Source organism: Mytilus californianus, unplaced genomic scaffold (genome assembly GCF_021869535.1).
Source record: "Mytilus californianus isolate M0D057914Y unplaced genomic scaffold, xbMytCali1.0.p SCAF_9, whole genome shotgun sequence".
NCBI classification, from domain to species: Eukaryota; Metazoa; Mollusca; class Bivalvia; order Mytilida; family Mytilidae; genus Mytilus; species Mytilus californianus.
Genome location: NW_026262745.1, coordinates 87,781,512 through 87,802,328, shown reverse-complemented (window position 1 = coordinate 87,802,328; position 20,817 = coordinate 87,781,512). Strand labels below are relative to the sequence as shown.

The 20,817-nt window shown below is 31.6% G+C and overlaps 1 protein-coding gene across 9 annotated transcripts in view; it reads left to right on the top strand.

Annotated features, from left to right (window-relative positions):
* Nucleotides 1–224: 224 nt before the first annotated feature.
* The window catches only part of LOC127715428 (transient receptor potential cation channel subfamily M member 1-like), a 77,626-nt gene continuing 57,033 nt past the window's right edge, over nucleotides 225–20,817 (top strand). For 8 of the 9 annotated variants that reach the window (XM_052221463.1, XM_052221465.1, XM_052221466.1 and 5 more), the window contains exons 1-9: nucleotides 225–290; nucleotides 6,402–6,550; nucleotides 7,506–7,560; nucleotides 10,165–10,330; nucleotides 11,227–11,360; nucleotides 14,271–14,481; nucleotides 16,348–16,573; nucleotides 17,257–17,410; nucleotides 19,376–19,454. In XM_052221463.1, coding sequence (XP_052077423.1) covers nucleotides 6,450–6,550; nucleotides 7,506–7,560; nucleotides 10,165–10,330; nucleotides 11,227–11,360; nucleotides 14,271–14,481; nucleotides 16,348–16,573; nucleotides 17,257–17,410; nucleotides 19,376–19,454 — 1,126 coding nt within the window. In that variant the 5' untranslated portion in view covers nucleotides 225–290; nucleotides 6,402–6,449. Of the gene's footprint in view, nucleotides 291–3,594; nucleotides 3,676–6,401; nucleotides 6,551–7,505; nucleotides 7,561–10,164; nucleotides 10,331–11,226; nucleotides 11,361–14,270; nucleotides 14,482–16,347; nucleotides 16,574–17,256; nucleotides 17,411–19,375; nucleotides 19,455–20,817 lie in introns of those variants that run through there. The other variant, XM_052221462.1, reaches the window with a different exon arrangement.

Below are 20,817 nucleotides of genomic sequence, written 5' to 3'. Positions count from 1 at the left end.
TTCGAATGCGTAAGAATATCGAATTTGTTCGTACTTGAACTTAATTTTAAAACCCCGTTCATAAAGATTGCCTTGTCAACATTTTCATTTATTTACATTTAAACCAAATTACTTAGTTACATAATAATTATTGCTATTGGACAATATCATTTTAAATTAACTTCTTTTCAAAATTGTTCTTTCATAGCACAATGTATACCAATTATTAGACATTTAAGGAAAAAAGCCTGATTATATAATACGCTGATTTAACATTTTTGTTTTTTGCAGGCACGACCCTCTTCGTTCAGGTAAGTCTGTAAATATTTAAAAGTTAAGAAATTATCATCTTGTTTGATCTTAATTACGATTGTTGGTAGCTGTTTTTAATAGTAATCATACGTTATTGCAAAATTATTATTACAATTTTATCACATATACTCAGAAAAAAAGTACAATTCTGATTATTATATATCACTAGAAAAAACCCGCGCGAGCGCAGCTTGAAGACTACTTGAAATGTTTATTTTTATTTTATTTATGCCCCATAACTAACATTTTTCCTGTTTTTGCTATGTTCTAAATTTGAAGTAATTTTATTGAAAATTGTTAACATTTATATGCCAGTCAGTTAATTGGTCAGTAATTAAGGTAATCCTTTAGTGTAACTGAAAAGATAAGCAAATAAATAAAATCACGGTTCTGATACCTTTGGTACATAAATAACTTTCTGTGTTGGTGTTATTCTTTCTGGTAGCTTTGGTGAATATTCACCAAGACCGCATTCCTGTTGGAGGATGAGAGGGGGTGTTCCCAAACTAAACAAAGCATTACCCAGATAAATAAGATGATGAGTGTGTGTATGTGTGTGTGTGTGTGTGTATGTGTGTGTGTATGTGTGTGTGTTGGAGGGGAGGGTAGGGGGGCGGTGGCCAACCTGCACAATGACGATAATCTGTTTTGAATTCTGAGTCCGGAGCTATTTTCTGACTTAGTCTGGCCGATAGTATAAAGATTGCTCCGGACTCAGAATGCAAAAAGAATTACTAAGTACATAATTCATAACTCTGAGGGTACATTTCCAAACGACCGCCCTTCTCATCTTATAAATTTTGCATATTGCAAGTTTAGTTTTAGTTCTACTTTTCAATTCTAGAATATACCTTTTTCGGATAAATATTTTTCTTTGTTGGTACCTTTTGCATAATTAAAAAAAGATACAAAACCATTTCCGCCTGCATATAAAACGTAGACGCTAAAGAACCAGCTAGGGAGTTTTGTTTGGGGTTAAATCTATTAAGTTACGTTAATCAAAGCAATTACTATATAAAGGTATAAAGTATATCACACACACTAACCATTTATTATTATATGATACTTCAGACGATCGTCTGCTCGGAGACAAACCGGCTAAAACATTTTGGTCTAGTTAAGATTTTTTTAATTTTTTTTCAAAATTCATTCTCTGTCCACTTTATTGAATGTGTTCCAGCAAACGAAGAATGAATAATGACGTAAAATCCTTTACAGTCATATGATCAAATATATTAACTGAAATAAAGACGAAAGACATTGCAGATGATTTAGGACTAGATCCAGTAATACTAATTACAAATAACCGTACATGCTTTCTGTTTTTTTTTTATGACAATAAAAAAGCATTACGCATGTTACAGAAACAACTAAAAAGTGAGCAAAAGAACCCCCACAAATACAATTTTGAGAAAAACAAAAGTGATTTGGAAAGAACCTTGCAAAAAAATGTTATTTTCATGATTTGTTTAAAATTTAGAAAAATAGATGCTATTTGAATAACCTTATTTTCAAAAATCTCACGTGCATTTTACGTGAAAATAAACTTTCACATGAAACTAACGTGAGTTTCAGAAAAGATACACGTGAAATTCATGTGAGTTTCACAAAAGATACACGTGAAACACACATGAACTAATTACACGCGAGTTTTACGTAACGACTCGTTTGATGCGAACTTAACGCAAATTTCACGAGAGATTCACATGCATTTTAGATTCACGTGAAATCTATGGGAGTGAACAATCACTGTGTAGCAGGAATTTTGATTAAAGAAAAAAAAGAAAAAGAAATAGCAATTGTTTTTTTTTTAAGTTAAATATTCTCTTTAAAAGCTAAATTCCGAAAATAGAATGTAATCAACTTTCGTTTTCTACTTTCTTATACAAATAATTCAAATGAAAATCGGTCATTGACTGTTTATTTCTGTATAAAAAAAATATGCATTTCGAAACTAGATAGATCTCTAAGAGACTTTTTTTGTCGACGATTTTTAGATTTCTTCGACCGAAAATGAATTTTGTATTTGTTGTATGCAATTTATGGGTGGGTTTGTTTAGAAAATAATGATATTGTTCAGATCGCTTGAACATATGAATATACACAAAACATTTACTTATAACGATTTGGAGTGCGCTGTATTAACGCACTTTACCTGCTTTAAGAAAAAATGAAAGTTTGATATATTTGTAAAATTATACAGTTTGTATAATGTCTAATCTGGCGTATGTGGGATTTTGTTTCTATCGTATAGTCAAAAAAGATTTCATTTACTATTTAGATACTAGTAGATGGTAAACAACAGCATTGAATTATATTTCATTCAATTGACAGGTCAATATTAAACACAAATTTTACCTTTTTAACGTTATTTAGACGTACAAAAAGTATGAAAGAAGCTAGTCCTTAAAAATATTTGATCAAATGATCTCTTTACATTAAACATATTTTTTTTTGGGTTGCAGTTAAAAGAAATATAACAAGAGAGAGAGAGAAAGGAAAAGCAGTGACTATATAATATCGGTGTGTATCTGATTTATTGTATGAACTATTATATTGATAACATCACCTTACGGTGATCAATGATAATTACATAATGGTTTGAACAATACCGTCATATATCTGTCAGATCTTTTTTTATGGGATTTAAAAGGAATTCATTAGTGAATAAACTAGACCAATTCACTCACAAAAAAACAGAAGTCCTTTCACTTTTACGCTATGCTTATGGGTGATTTGTTCCAGTTTATACACCAACAAATCATTTAAACTCCGTTACAAAACACCATAAATATTTCTGATTAGGAAAATGAAGGACACGGAAAGAGGTTTTTCTTTGATGGATGATATACTTTTCGGTATATTCGTTGTAGAAACACGTGGGTCTTGGCAAAGTAATATTCATTTTTACTCGAAACATGTAATTTGTATCTACAAAATAGCGACTGTATGAGTGTAACAATTAGAAGAACTCTCACTCTGATATCTGATACATATACATGAATGGTATATTAAACAGATTTTCTGGAAATCGCAATTACTAGTCTCACATTTTTGTCTAATCATCAAAAATCACAATCATCAATGCACACATTGATTTCTCAATATACAGTAGTAACAGCTGAAGGGCTCTCTATTTGTTTGATATTTTGTTAAATCGATTATAAATCCAATATTTTCGAGAAAATCGTAATATTACTAAATTGACCACAGTTAATAAGTCTTATAATTGACTGATAATCTGAATAGGACTGATATTTATTGTTCAGACTTTTCATATCCTTTTAAGGTCCTTATGATAATTTCAGACAAAGGAAGGTAGAAAACTAAATCTAAGGGAATCGCATAAACTCAAAAAGGAGCAGGATCGGTTGCGTCGAAAGAGTAAGCATGAACATTATAATTTTCATTCAGATATACAATGATGTGTTAGTGTTAGAATTATGTCGTCAGATATTTGAATCAAAACCCTTTTTCTCGGTACATTTATTCGTGACGGTGACTTTCCAACTTAACCTGTGTCGATTGCAGGACGATTCATTACTCTGTTGGAACATCATTTGTACATGGAGCAAATTCTTGCCCGTAAAATTCAAATTATTTCCAAAAGAACAAGCGTAGCGTATCAATTCACTAAATAATTCAAAATTTGGTGACTATGTTGAACGAATCTATCCCATCGAACTAGAGGTAAAGGATACAACAGATACAGTTAAGTCTGCCTCATATCTTGACTTACATCTAGAAATTAACAATGAGGGCCGGTTGAAAACAAAACTTTACTACAAGAGAAAAGATTACAGCTTCCCAATTGTGAACCTTCAATTTCTATGTAGCAACATTCCAGCAGCGCCTGCATACGGAGTATATATCTCTTAATTGATACGATATTCCCGTGCTTGTATTTCCTATCATGATTTCCTCGATAGAGGGTTGCTGCTCACAAGGAAGCTATTTAACCAAGAGTTCCAAATAGTGAAGTTGAAATCATCCCTTCGTAAATTTTACGGACGCCATCACGAGTTGGTTGATCGTTATGGAATAACCGTTTCACAGATGATATCGGATGTGTTCCTTATGTCGTAACTACAATCCACTTCCCTTTTTAACACGAATGTGACCTACCGACTAGACTATTAACCGGGTTTGTAATAACATGAGAAACACGACGGGTGCCACATGTGGAGCAGGATCTGCTTACCCTTCCGGAGCACCTGAGATCACCCCCATTTTTTGGTGGGATTTGTTTTCCTTAGTTTTTAGTTTTTCTATGTTATAACTTTTGTGCTATTGTCTGTCTTTTTATTTTTGGCGTTTATAGTTTATTTTCGATTTATGAGTTTGACTGTCCCTCTGCTGACTGCATTCATCAGTACTCATATTTCTCCCACACTAGTGTCAGACTTTGGTTAACAACACTGTTTGTTTAAATTACCAAAGCATTATGTTATATAATGTCATGATGGGCAGTTTTCGAATGGGGACGACGAAGAAGAGATATCGGGATGTTTAGTAATTTATCTTAGAGGGCCAATATACCATGCACTCTTTTTTAGTTGACAATCTCAAATGGAAATTAATTATAGTTATTTAAAATGACAGGTGAATTTATTTTTTTTTTTTAATCTGTAACGATTTCCTGTACACCCTTGAAAATAGTAATCCACCGAAAAGTGCAGAATATGTGGTTAAATTTGGAGGTGCAAAAACAGGAAATATAATCTGAATGGTAAACAAATAGTTTCTTCGTTTCTATACGAAAAAAACCAAAAAAAAAAAACTAAAACAATGGCAGGTTAAAAATGTATGTATGTGTAAACAAGCAACAACTAAACTAGAGATCAAGTCAGTTTGCTAGTATCGTAATTAAGAGAATGAATGTGCTGGTTATGATTACAAAGACAATAATTGCTGTCATTACAAATTGCCCAACAAAGAATATATGCATAAAAAGTAAAATCACAAAAATACTGAACTCCGAGGAAAATTCAAAACGGAAAGTCCTTAATCAAATGGCAAAATCGAAAGCTCAAACACATCAAACGAATGAATAACAACTGTCATATTCCTGACTTGGTACAGGCATTTTTTTATGTAGAAAATGGTGGATTGAACCTGGTTTTATAGCTAGCTAAACCTCTCACTTGTATGACAGTCGCATCAAATTCCATTATATTGACAACGATACGTGAACAAAAAAAAACAGTCATAATAGGTAGAAATGTCAAAAATACAGCAGTCAACAATGTGTTATAATCTTAATCACTAAATCAACATACAAATATGTAACAAAGAAGCACAAAATGGCATATAGAGCAAGCATATTAGCAAAAATTAAAGACAAGAATACACAATATTTATTTATTCTAAAACCAGTTGTTGGCATGACACGGGTTATGTTCTTCTCATATATTTTATGATGGTATAATACTAAACCCCTAACAGGAGGGATTGTGCCTGATATTCATATGATGAAGACATAATCTTTCAATCAGTTTAATTGAGGTCTGGAGCTGGCATGTCAGTAACTGCTAGTAGTCTGTTGTTAATTTATGTATTATTGTCATTTTGTTTATTTTCTTTTGTTTCCTATTCTGACATCGGACTCGGACTCCTCTTGAACTGAGTTTTACTGTGCGTACTGTTGTGCGTTTGTTTTTTCTACATTGGCTAGAGGTATAGGGGGAGGGTTGAGATCTAAAAAAACATGTTTAACCCCGCCGCTTTTTTGCGCCTGTCCCAAGTCAGGAGCCTTTGGCCTTTGTTAGTATTGTATCATTTTTAATTTTAGTTTCTTGTGTATGATTTGGAGTTTAGTATGACGTCTATTATCACTGAACTAGTATACATATTTGTTTAGGGGCCAGCTGAAGGACGCCTCCGGTTGCGGGAGTTTCTCGCTGCATTGAAGACCCATTGGTGGCCTTCGGCTGTTGTCTGCTCTATGGTCGGGTTGTTGTCTTTTTACAGAGCCACGTCATATATGTAACAAAGAAACATAAAAAGGCATACAGACAAAACACATAGCAAAAATGAAAGACAAGCAACAAACAAGTTTTCGAAGTAACACCAAACGGCATGATATGGTTCGTTATTTTCTTTTATTATAGATCAGGAAATGACAGAACACCGTTGAAACCAGTAGATAACCAATTTAAATGGAGAGACACAAGAACAGAAAATCAACTGTTTTCTCATTTCAATTCCAACCAATTGCGACACAAATTTTCAACAATGATGAACAGAAACAGAAAAATAGGTAATGTACATGTATATGCTATTGCGAGAAAAGACCAAAATGTATATGTTATACTAGTTTGTAACCGTCTATTCATCATTCAGATAAAGTTTGTCTAATCCATGGTTTTTAGAAATCAGAAATATTGAATTATCTAAATTAGAAATCAGTAGTGAAAACATAACGTTTACTGATTTTGAAAAATAGCATTTATTATGGAACTTGGATATAGATCCAACGTGAGTAATATGAGTTGCTATGTGCCACCTGTCCTGATCTTTACTTCAAGTTCGATGCCACAAGTTCTTCCAAATGTTTCTCTAAATGATTTAAGTGATCATGTGTGTTACGCGGTACATGTTTTCCTACCATATCCCCACATAAATTTTGTGGCGTTCATTATTAACAGTCAAGGGAATAAGGCGATACTTAAGGTATGCGATATTAAAAGATGAAATACTTTTCTGTATTAATTATGAGGTTGGATTAAGCGTTTGCACAGGAGTTCAAATGTAATTCTATGTTTTTAAAAGTGTTTGTTCGACGCAACGAGCATGCTTCCTGAACCGAATTATTCTCTGACTTTTTCATTCTGTGCAAAAGTCATTGTTATTGTATGTTGCAGCTAAACTTGATCAGCAACAGCATCGAGATCGTGCGTCTCAATTGGTTTTCTGGAAATCGACTTCAGTTTTAGTCATGTCTCTATGTAATGATGCAAAATATGAATAACATAAAATACTTTTCGCACGCAAAGAATTCCAAGGACAACAGTACATATAACAACATAAACTCCGGTAAATCATAGAGTGATTAAAGGGGTTCCGGAATGATACGCATATCCTACTCCAAATGTTGCACCTGTCGTGTTGCTTTGTAAAACATCAAATAGACACCGACATTCATCACATCTAAGTCAATATCCCTGCTAAGCAGTACTTAAAAAAGGTCTCCTTACTCTGTTTTATACTTTCAGATCTGCCGACCGGTACCTTTATCTTCCAAGGAAATCTAAATTGAGGAAAGTACTCGTGAGTATTTTTTACTTTTTTTTTGTAGATTTTAAGTAATCAACGAGCACGTAATTATTGAAACAGATCATTATGTTTCAATATTCTTAACCTTTATATGAATGCCAATGTATGTCCAATTTTTGACCTAAACAATATCGTACATATATATATATATATATATAAAGGAAGCTGTGGTATGATTGCCAATGAGACAACCTTTCACAAAGGATCAAATGACATACAAATTAATAACTAATAGGTCACCATATGGCCTTCAACAATAAGCAGGCTCCTGCCGCATAGTCAGCTATAAAAAGATCCCGAAATGACAAAGTTAAAAAAATCAATAATGTCATCTTCTGCATACTGAGGGAAACTACATTTTCTCTTCAGAGTTCAATGTTATTGTATTACATTATATTCATATTGATCTTACTTTTTATGGGTGTAAAAATGTGAAAATGTTTGCCAATACGACAACTCTCCGTAACGAACAAATGACATTTTTTTAATGTTTAGTGGGTACAAAGAATTCCTCTTAATTATTGCAACACATGAACAAATACAATGAAAGTCCCAACAATGTACTGGCTTCCGAAGCTACATAAAACACCTTACAAATATAGATTTATTTCGTCTTCAAGCCATTGTTCCACTACTAAATTGTCTATTCTACTTACTAGTACACTTGGTACAATCAAAAACCTGATAATAAATTGTTCAAATAAGGCCTTTGAAAATAGTGGAATTAATTACTTTTGGAGTGTCAAAAATTCGTTGGAAGTACTTGATAAATTGCATGCATATATTGGTGATTTTGAATCTGTTCAAAGTTTTGATTTTTCTAACCTATATACCACTTTGCCTCATATTCTTATTAAGAAAAAAATCACACATTTAATTAAATGGGCTTTTAAAAAGTCAGAATGCGAATACATATGTTCAAACTCTTTTAGGTCAGTTTTTAGTAGCAACAAACAAAAGAACTATTTCAATTGGACATGCTTTGATACTATATCTGCCCTTGAATGTTTACTAGATAACATTTTTGTTCGCTTTGGAGATTCCGTATATCGTCAAGTTATCGGAATTTCCATGGGGACTAACTGTGCACCACTTATTGCGGACTTGTTTTTGTATTGTTATGAGTTACAATTTATGACTAAAATGAGCAAAGACCCATCGAAACATCATTTGATACAAAAATTTAACAATACTTTTAGATATTTGGATGATATATTGGCTCTCAATAATGACGACTTCAGTATGTATACTAAAGAAGTTTATCCTGTTGAACTAACTTTAAATAAAGCTAATACTAACAATGACCACTGCCCTTTCCTCGATCTTGATATCTATATCATTAACGGGAAGCTTAATACAAAAATTTATGATAAAAGAGATGATTTTTCATTTCCTATCGTTAATTATCCATTTTTAGATGGTGACGTTCCCTTGTCACCATCTTATGGTGTTTATATATCTCAACTTGTACGATTCGCTCGTGTATGTAACAACGTATTAGATTTTAGCGAGAGAAATTTATGTATTACTGAAAAATTATTACACCAGGGTTTTCGTTATCACAAACTAGTCAAAACATTTACTAAATTTTATCATCGGTACAAGGACATCTGTCGTAAATATGACTCAACATGGATACATCTTATACGTTCAGGTATTTCACATCCAATTTGTTATGGTAATATTCTTTACAAAGCACAAAATTGTCAGTATTCACCTCAAAAGCTAACAAAACCTTTAAAAAGACTTATTAAGAAAGGATATAGTTACGATACTGTTGTCAGGTCATTAAAGATTGCATATTTTGGCTTTAATATTGATTCACTTATAGGGTCTTTGCATCGGAATTAAACATATTTATTCTAAAACCAGTTGTTGGCATGATACGGGTTATGTTCTTCTCATATATTTTATGATGGTATAATACTAAACTCCTAACGGGAGGAATTGTGCTTGATATTCATATGATGAAGCCATAATCTTTCAATCAGTTTAATTGAGTTCTGGAGCTGGCATGTCACTAACTGCTAGTAGTCCTTTGTTAATTTATGTATTATTGTCATTTTGTTTAGTTTCTTTTGTTACCTATTCTGACATTGGACTCGGACTTCTCTTTAACTGAGTTTTACTATGCGTATTTTTTTTCTGCATTGACTAGAGGTATAGGGGGAGGGTTGATATCTCAAAAAACATGTTTAACCCCGCCGCTTTTTTGCGCCTGTCCCAAGTCGAGTTTAGTATGACGTCCATTATCACTGAACTAGTAACATTTTTGTTTAGGGGCCAGCTGAAGGACTCCTCCGGGTGCGGGAGTTTCTCGCTCAATTGAAGACCAATTGGTGGCTTCGGCTGTTGTCTGCTCTATGATCGGGTTGTTGTCTCTTTGACACATTCCCCATTTCCATTCTCAATTTTAAGGTTTTACGCGTTACTTGACATATAATTAGCATTTACTGCATTTAATAGAATACAAACCTGAAATGACATTTATTCTCCCTATGTTATAGAATTTACTCCTAGTTTGAGTTAGGGGAGTGATTCAAATGACGCCATTATTGATTAAATTCAATTAAAACACATGTTTTACTTCTATTCCAGTATACACAAGTTCCTGACACGAATGATCTGGGACGAGTATTAGAAAACGATTGGCTTGTGTCTCCACCTGAGGCAATTATAGCAATTACAGGAATAAGTCACCAGTTCAACATAAAAGACAAGCGCAATTTGAAAAAAGATTTAATTGAGGCTGTCATAAGCACTGGTAATACATATATAAAAAGAAAAACAAAATCTCATTTTTTTTTACACCAAACATAAATGCAGTTTTGTCCATAGTTTTGTTTTTACGCAATACACATGATACAGTTACCTATTTAGTATACATGCAACTTGAGTAATATGCTCAGTATAGCATTTCGGAACACAATATTCAAAAAGAATTGATTGTATGCAAGAGGATTGTCATTTTCCTGTCGTTTTTATACATTTATGAAGGTAAATCTCCGTAAGGTTAAATTGACGCAGACAATATTTCACTGTTTTAAGTTTAAGCGTATTTAAAGGAAAATTTAGGTCAATAATCACTTGAAAATACAAATCACTACATGTATTAATATCTAATCTATATATTTTGCTAATCGAAACTTAAGATCATCGTCAATGTAATGGCGGCTCTGAGTGAAAATCGATTTTCAATAATTATCTCATCCAGAAAAAAATAGATTGATTAAATCACCGAATGGCAACTTTATATCAGAAACTATAATACATATAATGATTGCATGTTTTGCATTGCAGACTCCATGTTGTGGTCTTAGTCTTTATGATAGACGCCTGCTTAGAAAATTATCAGAATGTTTTCGTAACTCTGTCGAAACATTTTATAGTGAATCATGCATAATTTTGAAAGTGGAATATTCATGTATACCACTTAACGTGTACCCTATTGACAATTCGTTAGTTAAAAGTGCATATAATCTTCTCTGTCATTTCCCTTTGTTTATGGATTTCTAACGCGTAAATGAGTTCTGAAAATTGTTAAACTACGTTTGCCTTATAATAGTGATCTTGCATTGGGTACAATCAAAATTTCACAAAAGAAAGAGACTCATTTCATTATGATTTACGTACCATTTTTATTCACAATTGATTATGTAGGATCTTGGATTGTTACTTGTGGTACAGAATCCGGAGTTGTTCAGTTCATCGAAGACGCTGTTAATGACCATGTTGCATCGACAACTTACAATATTCCAATAGTTGGACTGTTGTCAAAAAGAGTATTAGATGAGGTAAATAAGCTTGTTAATAAATGTTTAAAAAATAGATAAATGCAAACAATACTTTTCAAAGAAATGTCAAGATATCAGCTAACGTATATAGTACGTATGATGAATAACATGTTTACAATATACCTGTTTCATATAACCGACTTTTTTGCGCCTGAATTTATATTTTTATGACAAGTTACCTTCTCATTGGTAGGACATCCTGGTACTCGGTCAATCAAGAGCAAAGCAAGGAAGTAAATTCAATCTTTCAATTGGTACAAATAGTCTGTTTCTATGCTTATTCCCGTTCATTTTTGTAGCAGTTCAGTGTTTTTGTTGTTCCGTTGTTTTTCTCTTATAGTTGACGTGTTTCTCTCGGCTTTTTTTTCGCGTAATTGTTTAATGACTATTGAACAGCCTTATACTACTGTTGCCGTTGTTAATGCTTTCTTCACAGACAAAATTTGCTCACGTGAGTTTCACATAAATCTCACATGAAATTCAAGTGAACGATATCATGTGAGATTCACCTCAAACGAGCTTCTACATGAAACTCACGTAAAAATTGTCATTTCAAATAAACTTCACGTAAACGTTGCAAAAAAAAAAAATAATTGATTGTTATTCAGCGTTGTAATAAATTTGAAAACTTAGATGTTTTTTTTTATTATTTTATTTAAGAAATTCTCATGAATTTCACGTGAAACGAATTCATATGATTTTCACATAAATTTGTTTTATATGAGATTATCATGACACTTATATTAACTGATTGCACGTGAGTTATACGTATAAGCATGTTTGAGGTGAAATTCAGCTAAATTACCTGTGAGATTCACAATAATTTTTAATTCACGTGAAATTGATTGGAGTAAAATTTCCCTTGTATACACGACAAAATAATCGGAAAATAGTAACATTTTCCCTCAAATTGCACAGATTATGATTTTACTTCTTAAGGTTGCTCATACATGACTACTTCTTAATCTTCTTATTAAAATAGGACATCATGGTAATTGGTCAATAAGAGCAAAGTAACGAAGTTAAATCAAGCTTACAATTTCTGGATGGGTGATTAACTGTTAAATATTTTCTATACACCACAAAACAGTACCCTTCCCCCTCCGAATTGCACAGATCTTTTGTTTTACTTTACTTATATTGATTGCACTAAGACGACAACTGAGTACTAGAATGCCATACCACAGATAATGTAACCTGTCGAAAAATGTATTATGCAGAGTCAAAAGTCGGTGATATGAAAAATGTATATTGGGTTGCACTTATTTGTCTTATTTTGGATTAAATTGAAATCTGGAACAATGTTTTACTATTTTCTTACTGAGCCGATATCAACATTTGATATAATTGATTTAATTGATTATAAATTCTAAAAAAAAAAAATCATCGGAATGTACCAAGACCTTGATAAATATTCCATATTAACTTCACAAATACATTTTTGTAATACACGATGGTCTTGTAGTATAGATTCCTGGTACTGGCGTTGTTTTATCATCGTAATAACGTGTTATAGAATTCTTTTATTTGTCTTTATGAATATTACTTTTACTATTAAGTCTATTTTGGGTGGTATCCGCTTGACGTGGCTCTGTACGTGCACATCCTGACGTTGGGTTATTGTTCGTTGATATTTTTTGTATTCTTGTCTTTCATTTTTGCTAATTTGCTTGTTTTTTTTTATATGCCTTTAAGTGTTACAATAACGCGGATCTGTACTTTTACAACGCGTCATTGTTCTATGATAAGTTTTGAATTCATATCTTTTATTTTCGTTAATATGCTTTGTCTATATACCTTTCGTGTATCTTTGTTACATGTAACGTGGCTATGTACTTATATACCCAGCCATTGTGTTAGTGCGCCATGGTAAATATAAAAAAAAAGATGTGGTATAATTGCCAATGGGAAAACTCTCCACAAGAGACCAAAGGACACAGAAAGTAACAACTATAGGTCATCGTACGGCCTTCAACAATGAGCAAAGCCCTGACCGCATTGTCAGCTATAAAAGGCCCCGAAATGACAATGTTAAACAATTCAAACGAGAAAACTAACGGTCTATCTTATGTAAAAAAAATTAAATGAAAAACAAATATGTAACACATAAACAAACGGTAACCACTGAATTACAGCCTCCTAACTTGGGACAGGCACATACAAACAGAATATTGCTTCATGTATTTGTTTGTTTTTATAGTGATTGAGATAATAACATAGTTTTGACTGCTGTACCTCTATTTTTTACTTTTGTACCTATTATGTCTGTTTGTTTTGTTCACACATCGTTGTCAATATAATGGAGATTTATGCGACTGCCATACAAGTGAGGGGTTAAACTATCCATAAAACGATGTTTAGTCAACCATTTCTACATAAGAAAATGCATGTATCAAGTCAAGAAAATGACAATTGCTATCCATTCGTTTGATGTGTTTGAGCTTTTGATTTTTCCGTTTGGTTAGAGACTTTCCTCGGAGTTCAGTATTTTTGTGATTTCACTTTTTACTATTTGCCGATCATGTCTTAGTTGTATCTGGAATAGATTTTGTACAAAACGTCTTGGGTGCAGCTGTCAGTCATTGCAATCGTGTTTATCAGAAATATATTGGTTAATTTTCCAAAATCGGCGGTCTGAATAGACGTTTTTCAAATATGAACTGTTAACATTTCTAAAAGTTCAATATGAATACAATGACACAAAGTAATCAAAGGTTCAGTTTTGCATTGAAAAGAAATAATGGTATCAACGTGTCTCTCATTACCCAAATCGCGATATCAGCATACCACTTACTTTTTCGATCTCCTGACTATCAGATATTTTATTATTTTTAACCGTTAATGATTTGATCTACATTGAATTCTTGTTTCAAATACAATTATTATCATTGTTTGTTTTGTTTTTGTAAGATTAAACCCCTTAAACGAGTTTTAAAAGTAAAGACAAACGATAACGGAGGAAGGATTAGAATTCGTACCAATTCAACAAAAGAAACATTAGATCCAAATCATACACAGTTTATTGTCCTCGGTGATCAAGGAAGAAAACTTCAAGGAGGTTGTGCTTTGTCTGAATGTAGGAATGCTTTCGAAAGTTTCTTATCGAATATCAAATATGCAGGTAAGAGTTTTCTTTTCAAAATCGATATATTACAGATATCGAAATGGGACATACAATGAGTAAAAAAAGGGGCAAAAGATATCAGAGGGACAGTCAAACTCATAGATCGAAAAATAAGTGACAACCCAATGGCTAACAAAGAAAAAGACAAACAGACAAACAATAGTACACAAGACACACTACGGAAAACTAAAGACTAAGCAACATGAACCCCACCAACAATTGGGGGTGATCTTGAAGTTTGAACAGGTGCGTTTACATGGTAGTACTTAGAGAAAAAACAATGACAGGCTTATTTCTGATGATGGTTAAATATTTATTATCATAAACAGATTGGTCTATGTGGACAGTGGCACACTATAACTTATAAAATTGCACAACAGATCACCACACGCAGATAGTTTTACATTGCACTGAATGTCTGAAGGTGGTATCACAACATTTGGCATATTTTTACTGTAAATTTAATGCCAACATTTTTTTCTGATGATCATGGCCTTCTAAAATTAGAGAAAGGTGTATGTTATTTTGATAACGCAAGGCATTGAGATAAATAAATATAAAAAAAATATGTAATATAAATATTACATGCATTAATACTGCATTTTCAACGTCAGTCTGAAGCTAAATCTTTTATATCCTACCTTAATGGTGATTATCTAATTAATCATGCTCACCAATTACTACTCTTGTATTAATTCAATGCAAAAGAAATTATGTTTTAAAAATAGCTTTAAATATCTCAACATATGCATCTTTTGATAATACTACATCAAACATGATACCAAAAGAGACTACTAAAAATTATATGATTTTGTAGTGGTATTTCTAATTAAATCGAACATTTTGTTTGATATGCGTTTTGTTTTCTCCGAAGCATGGTAAAATCTTTCCAAGCTTTCGAAAATGTATGTAAAGCGAATGGTATGACAAGAAATTAATATTAAGATTATATTCTTTGCAGAATTCTTGCAAATCAAAACTTCAGTACAAAATCATTAACAAAATAAAATATGATTTCTAATTTTCATGGTTTAAAAATTTAGTTTAGTTTAGTTTAGTATAGAAAATCATCATACTTATCTTATTTTGTACGAAAAAGACGAACAGTTACAAAACATTACGAATTTTAAGAATGAATTGATCTGTTTGATATAAATCATAACGTTTAGCTAGTATAAAAGTAAAATCTTTGAAATTAATCAGCAACATTAAAAGTGTAGCCTTGTTTACAGTATATTCAACAAAACTTATATGTATATGAAATATAAACAAAGCACATGTTATATCTCTATCACATGTTATATCTCTATCACATGTTATATCTCTATCACATAGATGTATCTTTGGAAATTAGAAATTGTCATTTTTCTGTTCATACAGTTGATGCAAGATATTACTAATATATCATTTGCGTCCATGTTGAAATTTGATTAGTAATACATTGTGTTTGATTGAGACAATTCTTAAAGCAAATACAAGAAGTGCATATATTTCATATATATGATTTAAGGAGCATAAAATAAAAAGCGTATATGATTTTTTTGCATGACATACCACAAACAATCTCGTTCAATACGTATCTAAACATTTTAAAAATGTTTTTCCTATGACATGAAATGTTTGCAATGAATACATTAGTATGATATGTGTACAGGTTTTAAACACTGACAAGTAAAGGAAAATGCTGCTTTAAAGACATCAAATGCACATAATACAGACAGAACATTCAAATAAAATATGACATAAATTATCACAATGCTTTAAAGCATTTGGTTATAATTACATTCATAGATAAAATTAAAAAAAAAGAAAAAAAAAGAAATTAGAAATTAACCGATGTAGTTGTTTCTTCTTCTTTTGTAGATTTCGATACCAAAAAAGATAAAGAGCCTAACATAACAAAATATGACACGCAAAGCAAACACGCTCAGTGTGAAACATTAGCTGTTGTATTAGTACTTGTTGAAGGAGGTATTGAGGCAATGAAAACAGTTTCGAGCGTACTGGCAAACAACAAACATGTTGTTGTAATCAATGGATCAGGAGGAGCAGCAAATTTCCTATCAACGTGTTATCGACGAGATACTAGGTTAACTTAATTGTATTCGCATGAGTTTTGTTTTAGTTGATTTGGGTGTTTTTGTGGTTATTTTTTAGAGTTTTGTTTTGTGAACAATTACATGTTCGTGTCAATTCTTAATTTATATACTCAATTATCCATTACAGTCAGATGATTTTTATTCACACAAAAACGTGTTATCTGTTGTGCTATATCAAGTTCTATAAGTCGTGAACATAAATAAATATCACTAACATTCCATTTAAACATTTGTTTTTCTTTATTCAATGATCGTACAAAATTGACTGTAGTTAGTTTATGGTTATCAATCAGACATTTTGCAAAAAGTTCTGAATGTTATATGTTAACATATCTTACATGTTTTAGGATCGTTAATACTTTAAAATGAGCCTTTCTGAAAAAAAACCCAACATAATAATTGCACTTAGAATGAAAGGTGTACTCCTATGATACTATTTTCCTTAACTAGAAAAAGAAATTATGCGATGTTGAACATGCAATTAATTCAAAGAATGTATAAAATAGGAGAACGCTCAATGATGACCAAATAAGTATAATAGACACAACATTTTGTTGTGTATTTCTCTTAAATATTTTACCAGATTAAGGTTGTTATGCGTATCAACCTGCAATATTTATTCGGTTATGCATAGCGGAACAGGTTTGTTGTTTTTATTTTCATTAATTTATAGTTTTAAAAGGGAGGGCAACCCTGAACCAGCAACATTGTCCGATTATAATGAAGATATCGAGGAATTAATAGATGAATGCTTCGAAAATGATTCCAAAGAGTTAGAAGAGGAGGCACAAAAGCTGGCAAAGCACTGTCCGCAGAAACTTAAATTGGTAAATAACACAGGAAAAGTAATTGCTAGTATTTACATATTGTAAAAGCCTTTTCTCCTGATGTTATATGGACCGATTTCCTCATTTGAATCAACTTTTTGGGACAACGTTGCCGGAAACTTTACCTTATCTTTTCATTGAACAACACGAATAAACGTGTGTTTTCTTTTGTACTGTACTGTCCTATTATTCTAAACACTTAGGATTTTCTTATCCCAGGCATAGATATCTTAGCCGTATTTGGCACAACTTTTTAGAATTTTTGGTCATCAATGCTCTTCAACTTTATACTTGTTTGGCTGGTTTGGCTTTCTTTACTATTTTGATCTGAGCGTCACTGGTGAGTCTAATGTAGATTAAACGCACGTATGTTGTATCAAATTATAAGCCTGGTATCTTTGATAACTATTAGCATGTCGAAATGTCTTATTGTAATGCTTATTTGTGTATTTCTCTATCTGAATGTTCTTGCATTTATTTATACTGTAGTCCTGTCATGTAATGTTGTTATTTTAGTGTTATATTTAACATTGCCATTAAAGCGCGAGGTTTGGCTAGCCGCAAAATCAGGTTCAACCCACCTTTTTTTCTTAAAATGTCCTGTACCAAGTCAGGAAAATGGCAGTTGTTATCTTATAGTTCGTTTCTGTGTGTGTTGCATTTTAGTGTTTCTGTTGTGTCGTTGTTCTCCTCTTATATTTGATGTGCCTTTATTTAAAGAGTAACAATACTGATAGCTGTATAACCTCAATTGTGTGTCATTTACATTTACGAAATATCTTTTTTAAATCACCAATACAAGGGACCAGGTTTGCCTCTGTCAACAATGTTCGCCTATTATCGGGCGTGATTTCAACTCTGAAGAATTGAGTTGCGGTTAACAAATGTGCTTTTTAGACCAAAATTGTTTAGGTTTCTATAGTTTTGCTCAAATTGTCGCAAGTGACACATTTAACATTTCCTTATGCTTGTATTTTAAAGGTTTGGTTGGCTTGCTTGATTTGTTTGTATATATGTTTGCTCAAGCACTGCAAGATTGACATCTGCAATCAATCGATAGGCAAAGATTTAGCTTGTATACATTATACTTAAAATAGTATTGGATGTAAGGTATATTGCATAGTATAATGTAAACAAGGTGATGTCTCGCCAATCTATTTATTATGTATGTCAATCTATGCAATTGTTTTTTCATTTTACACTGTTGCCAAAAGAAGGATGAAACGTTACAAAATACAAATCACATACTAGAAAAAAACATATGTGTATAACACATACATTTTGTATATCAATCAAGTAATTAGGATTCACTTGTATGCAGTTCCCTTGACCGATGACAAAAGGAAAAAGACTGTGTACGTGTACATGTACCTGTTGATAATTAGTTCAATTAATTTATCATTTCAATTTTGTTCTTATGCACTGGTAAGTGAAAGTCATAAAGTCAGTGTTTTGAAAAATAATTTCCGAGAAGTGATTGTTTTTTACTTTTTTTTTTTATTTCTTTCGGAATGAAAGAAAAAATTAACGAATTTTACGATATATTATAACAAGAACAACAATTACATAGTTTAAGATTTCGAAGTACTTTTATACATCTACCAATTTCACTTCTTTAAAGAAACATTTCGTCTAAGATTACAGTAAATCTTCTATCATCTTTGATTTATTATAAAACAACTACGTTCCATGATCTGTGTCATATTAAACGAATTTCAAAATAAGTGCATATAATATAGGAGGTGAATTTGGTATGTTATGAATATGTGGCTTGTTACATAACAGTTTTAAATAATGAAAATAAATAGAATAAGGTTACTTTTCAGTTATTTTTCTTTGATATCTTGGAACATTAAGATCGACATTGAATGGACGGATCATTTGCCCCTTCAATATACGGTGATAATTTGGAGTCCAATGTACTATAAAGAATAACATCAAGTGTTTTTTTTTTCAAATTTGTAGATTCATATTTATTCGTTGGAGAACAAAACGACCAAAGTCGCTGAGTTTATTCAGAATGCCATATTCAACACATATCAAGGTAATCATAAAAACAAACAGTTTTGCAAGAGAATATTTTTATACATTACATTCGACAACTCATTTTGTAAATTAGTCAACATGAAAACGCAGCTCATACTTAAATAATTATACAAAAATACAAAAACAAACAAAGAATGTGCTTCTTTCTTGGTTATGCTGAATTTAAATTAATTGTATATGACTAAGCGTTTATAAATATATGCGACAGTAAACCACTGATGTTCAAATCTTTTCAGTCGATTAAGAAAAGATAAATCAAAGTGGCAATCCCATTATAAGCCTATCGCATTAACTCATTAAGAAACGAGACGATATATACAGTTATATTAAAGACGTTGATTGCATTTTAAATGATACATATTTTGATATTATCATGATGAATTTTGAATCAATTCAATATAAGCTAATCGTATTTCTAATGGCTGTAGCTAAGGTGTCTAAATGTTTGACGATAAGTATTTCTTAAATTTCTGCAAAAAGATTTCTGGGTTAAAATACTTCAATATAAAAACTTGGGGTCACGGACCTTGTTTTTACTTTAAAATATATTGAAATTAAAAGACTCATAGTTATGTTATATGGGATATACAGGGAAAACGTTAGAAGTCCTTATTAGGAAATTATCTAAAGATAAAATTGCTTTAAAATTCAATGCCAGAATAACTGTTCATAAAATACGTCCGAAATGTCAAATAGATATATGGGTCACAGTCTTTATATTCTTTATAATTCCCCAAAACTCTAATTGGTCTTTAAAAAGCAGTTTGATTATTTACCCTTGGTTTTTTAATGATTTATTTTTTTGAAAAGTTAATATACTCGATACTTTATCATTAATGGTCAAATCATAAAATTTCAAGCTCTAGATGTAACTTTTGCATATTAAATGATACTTGGTAAATATGTTCAACAAATTCAGCTCTATCTTTGTGATCTTACTTTTGGTTTTAAAAAAGTTTTTTTCATAAGATATATTTTTATCATTTAGATATCATGAAAAATAGGGATCATAAAAAGTAGAACCGTCACAGAAAATTATTTTTGAATATAATGATTTTACAGAGATTGACCAATTAAAGCAGGCAAAATAAAAAAATTTTGATATTCCCTATTGCATCCAAGCAAGTTAAGGGGGAGACAATGAATATATTATACATGTAATATTTGATCATTCTTTTATAGCTTGAGATTTTTTATATAGTTCTATTTAAAAGGGAAATATACCAGAATAAAAATATATTTCTGTTACCACATCCGATCACACGCCGCACATTTGATAGAGATTTTCAGCATTATATTCGTTTATTCATACATTGTTTAAATCCACTTCATTTGAACTTATGTGGATAGTTGTCTCATTG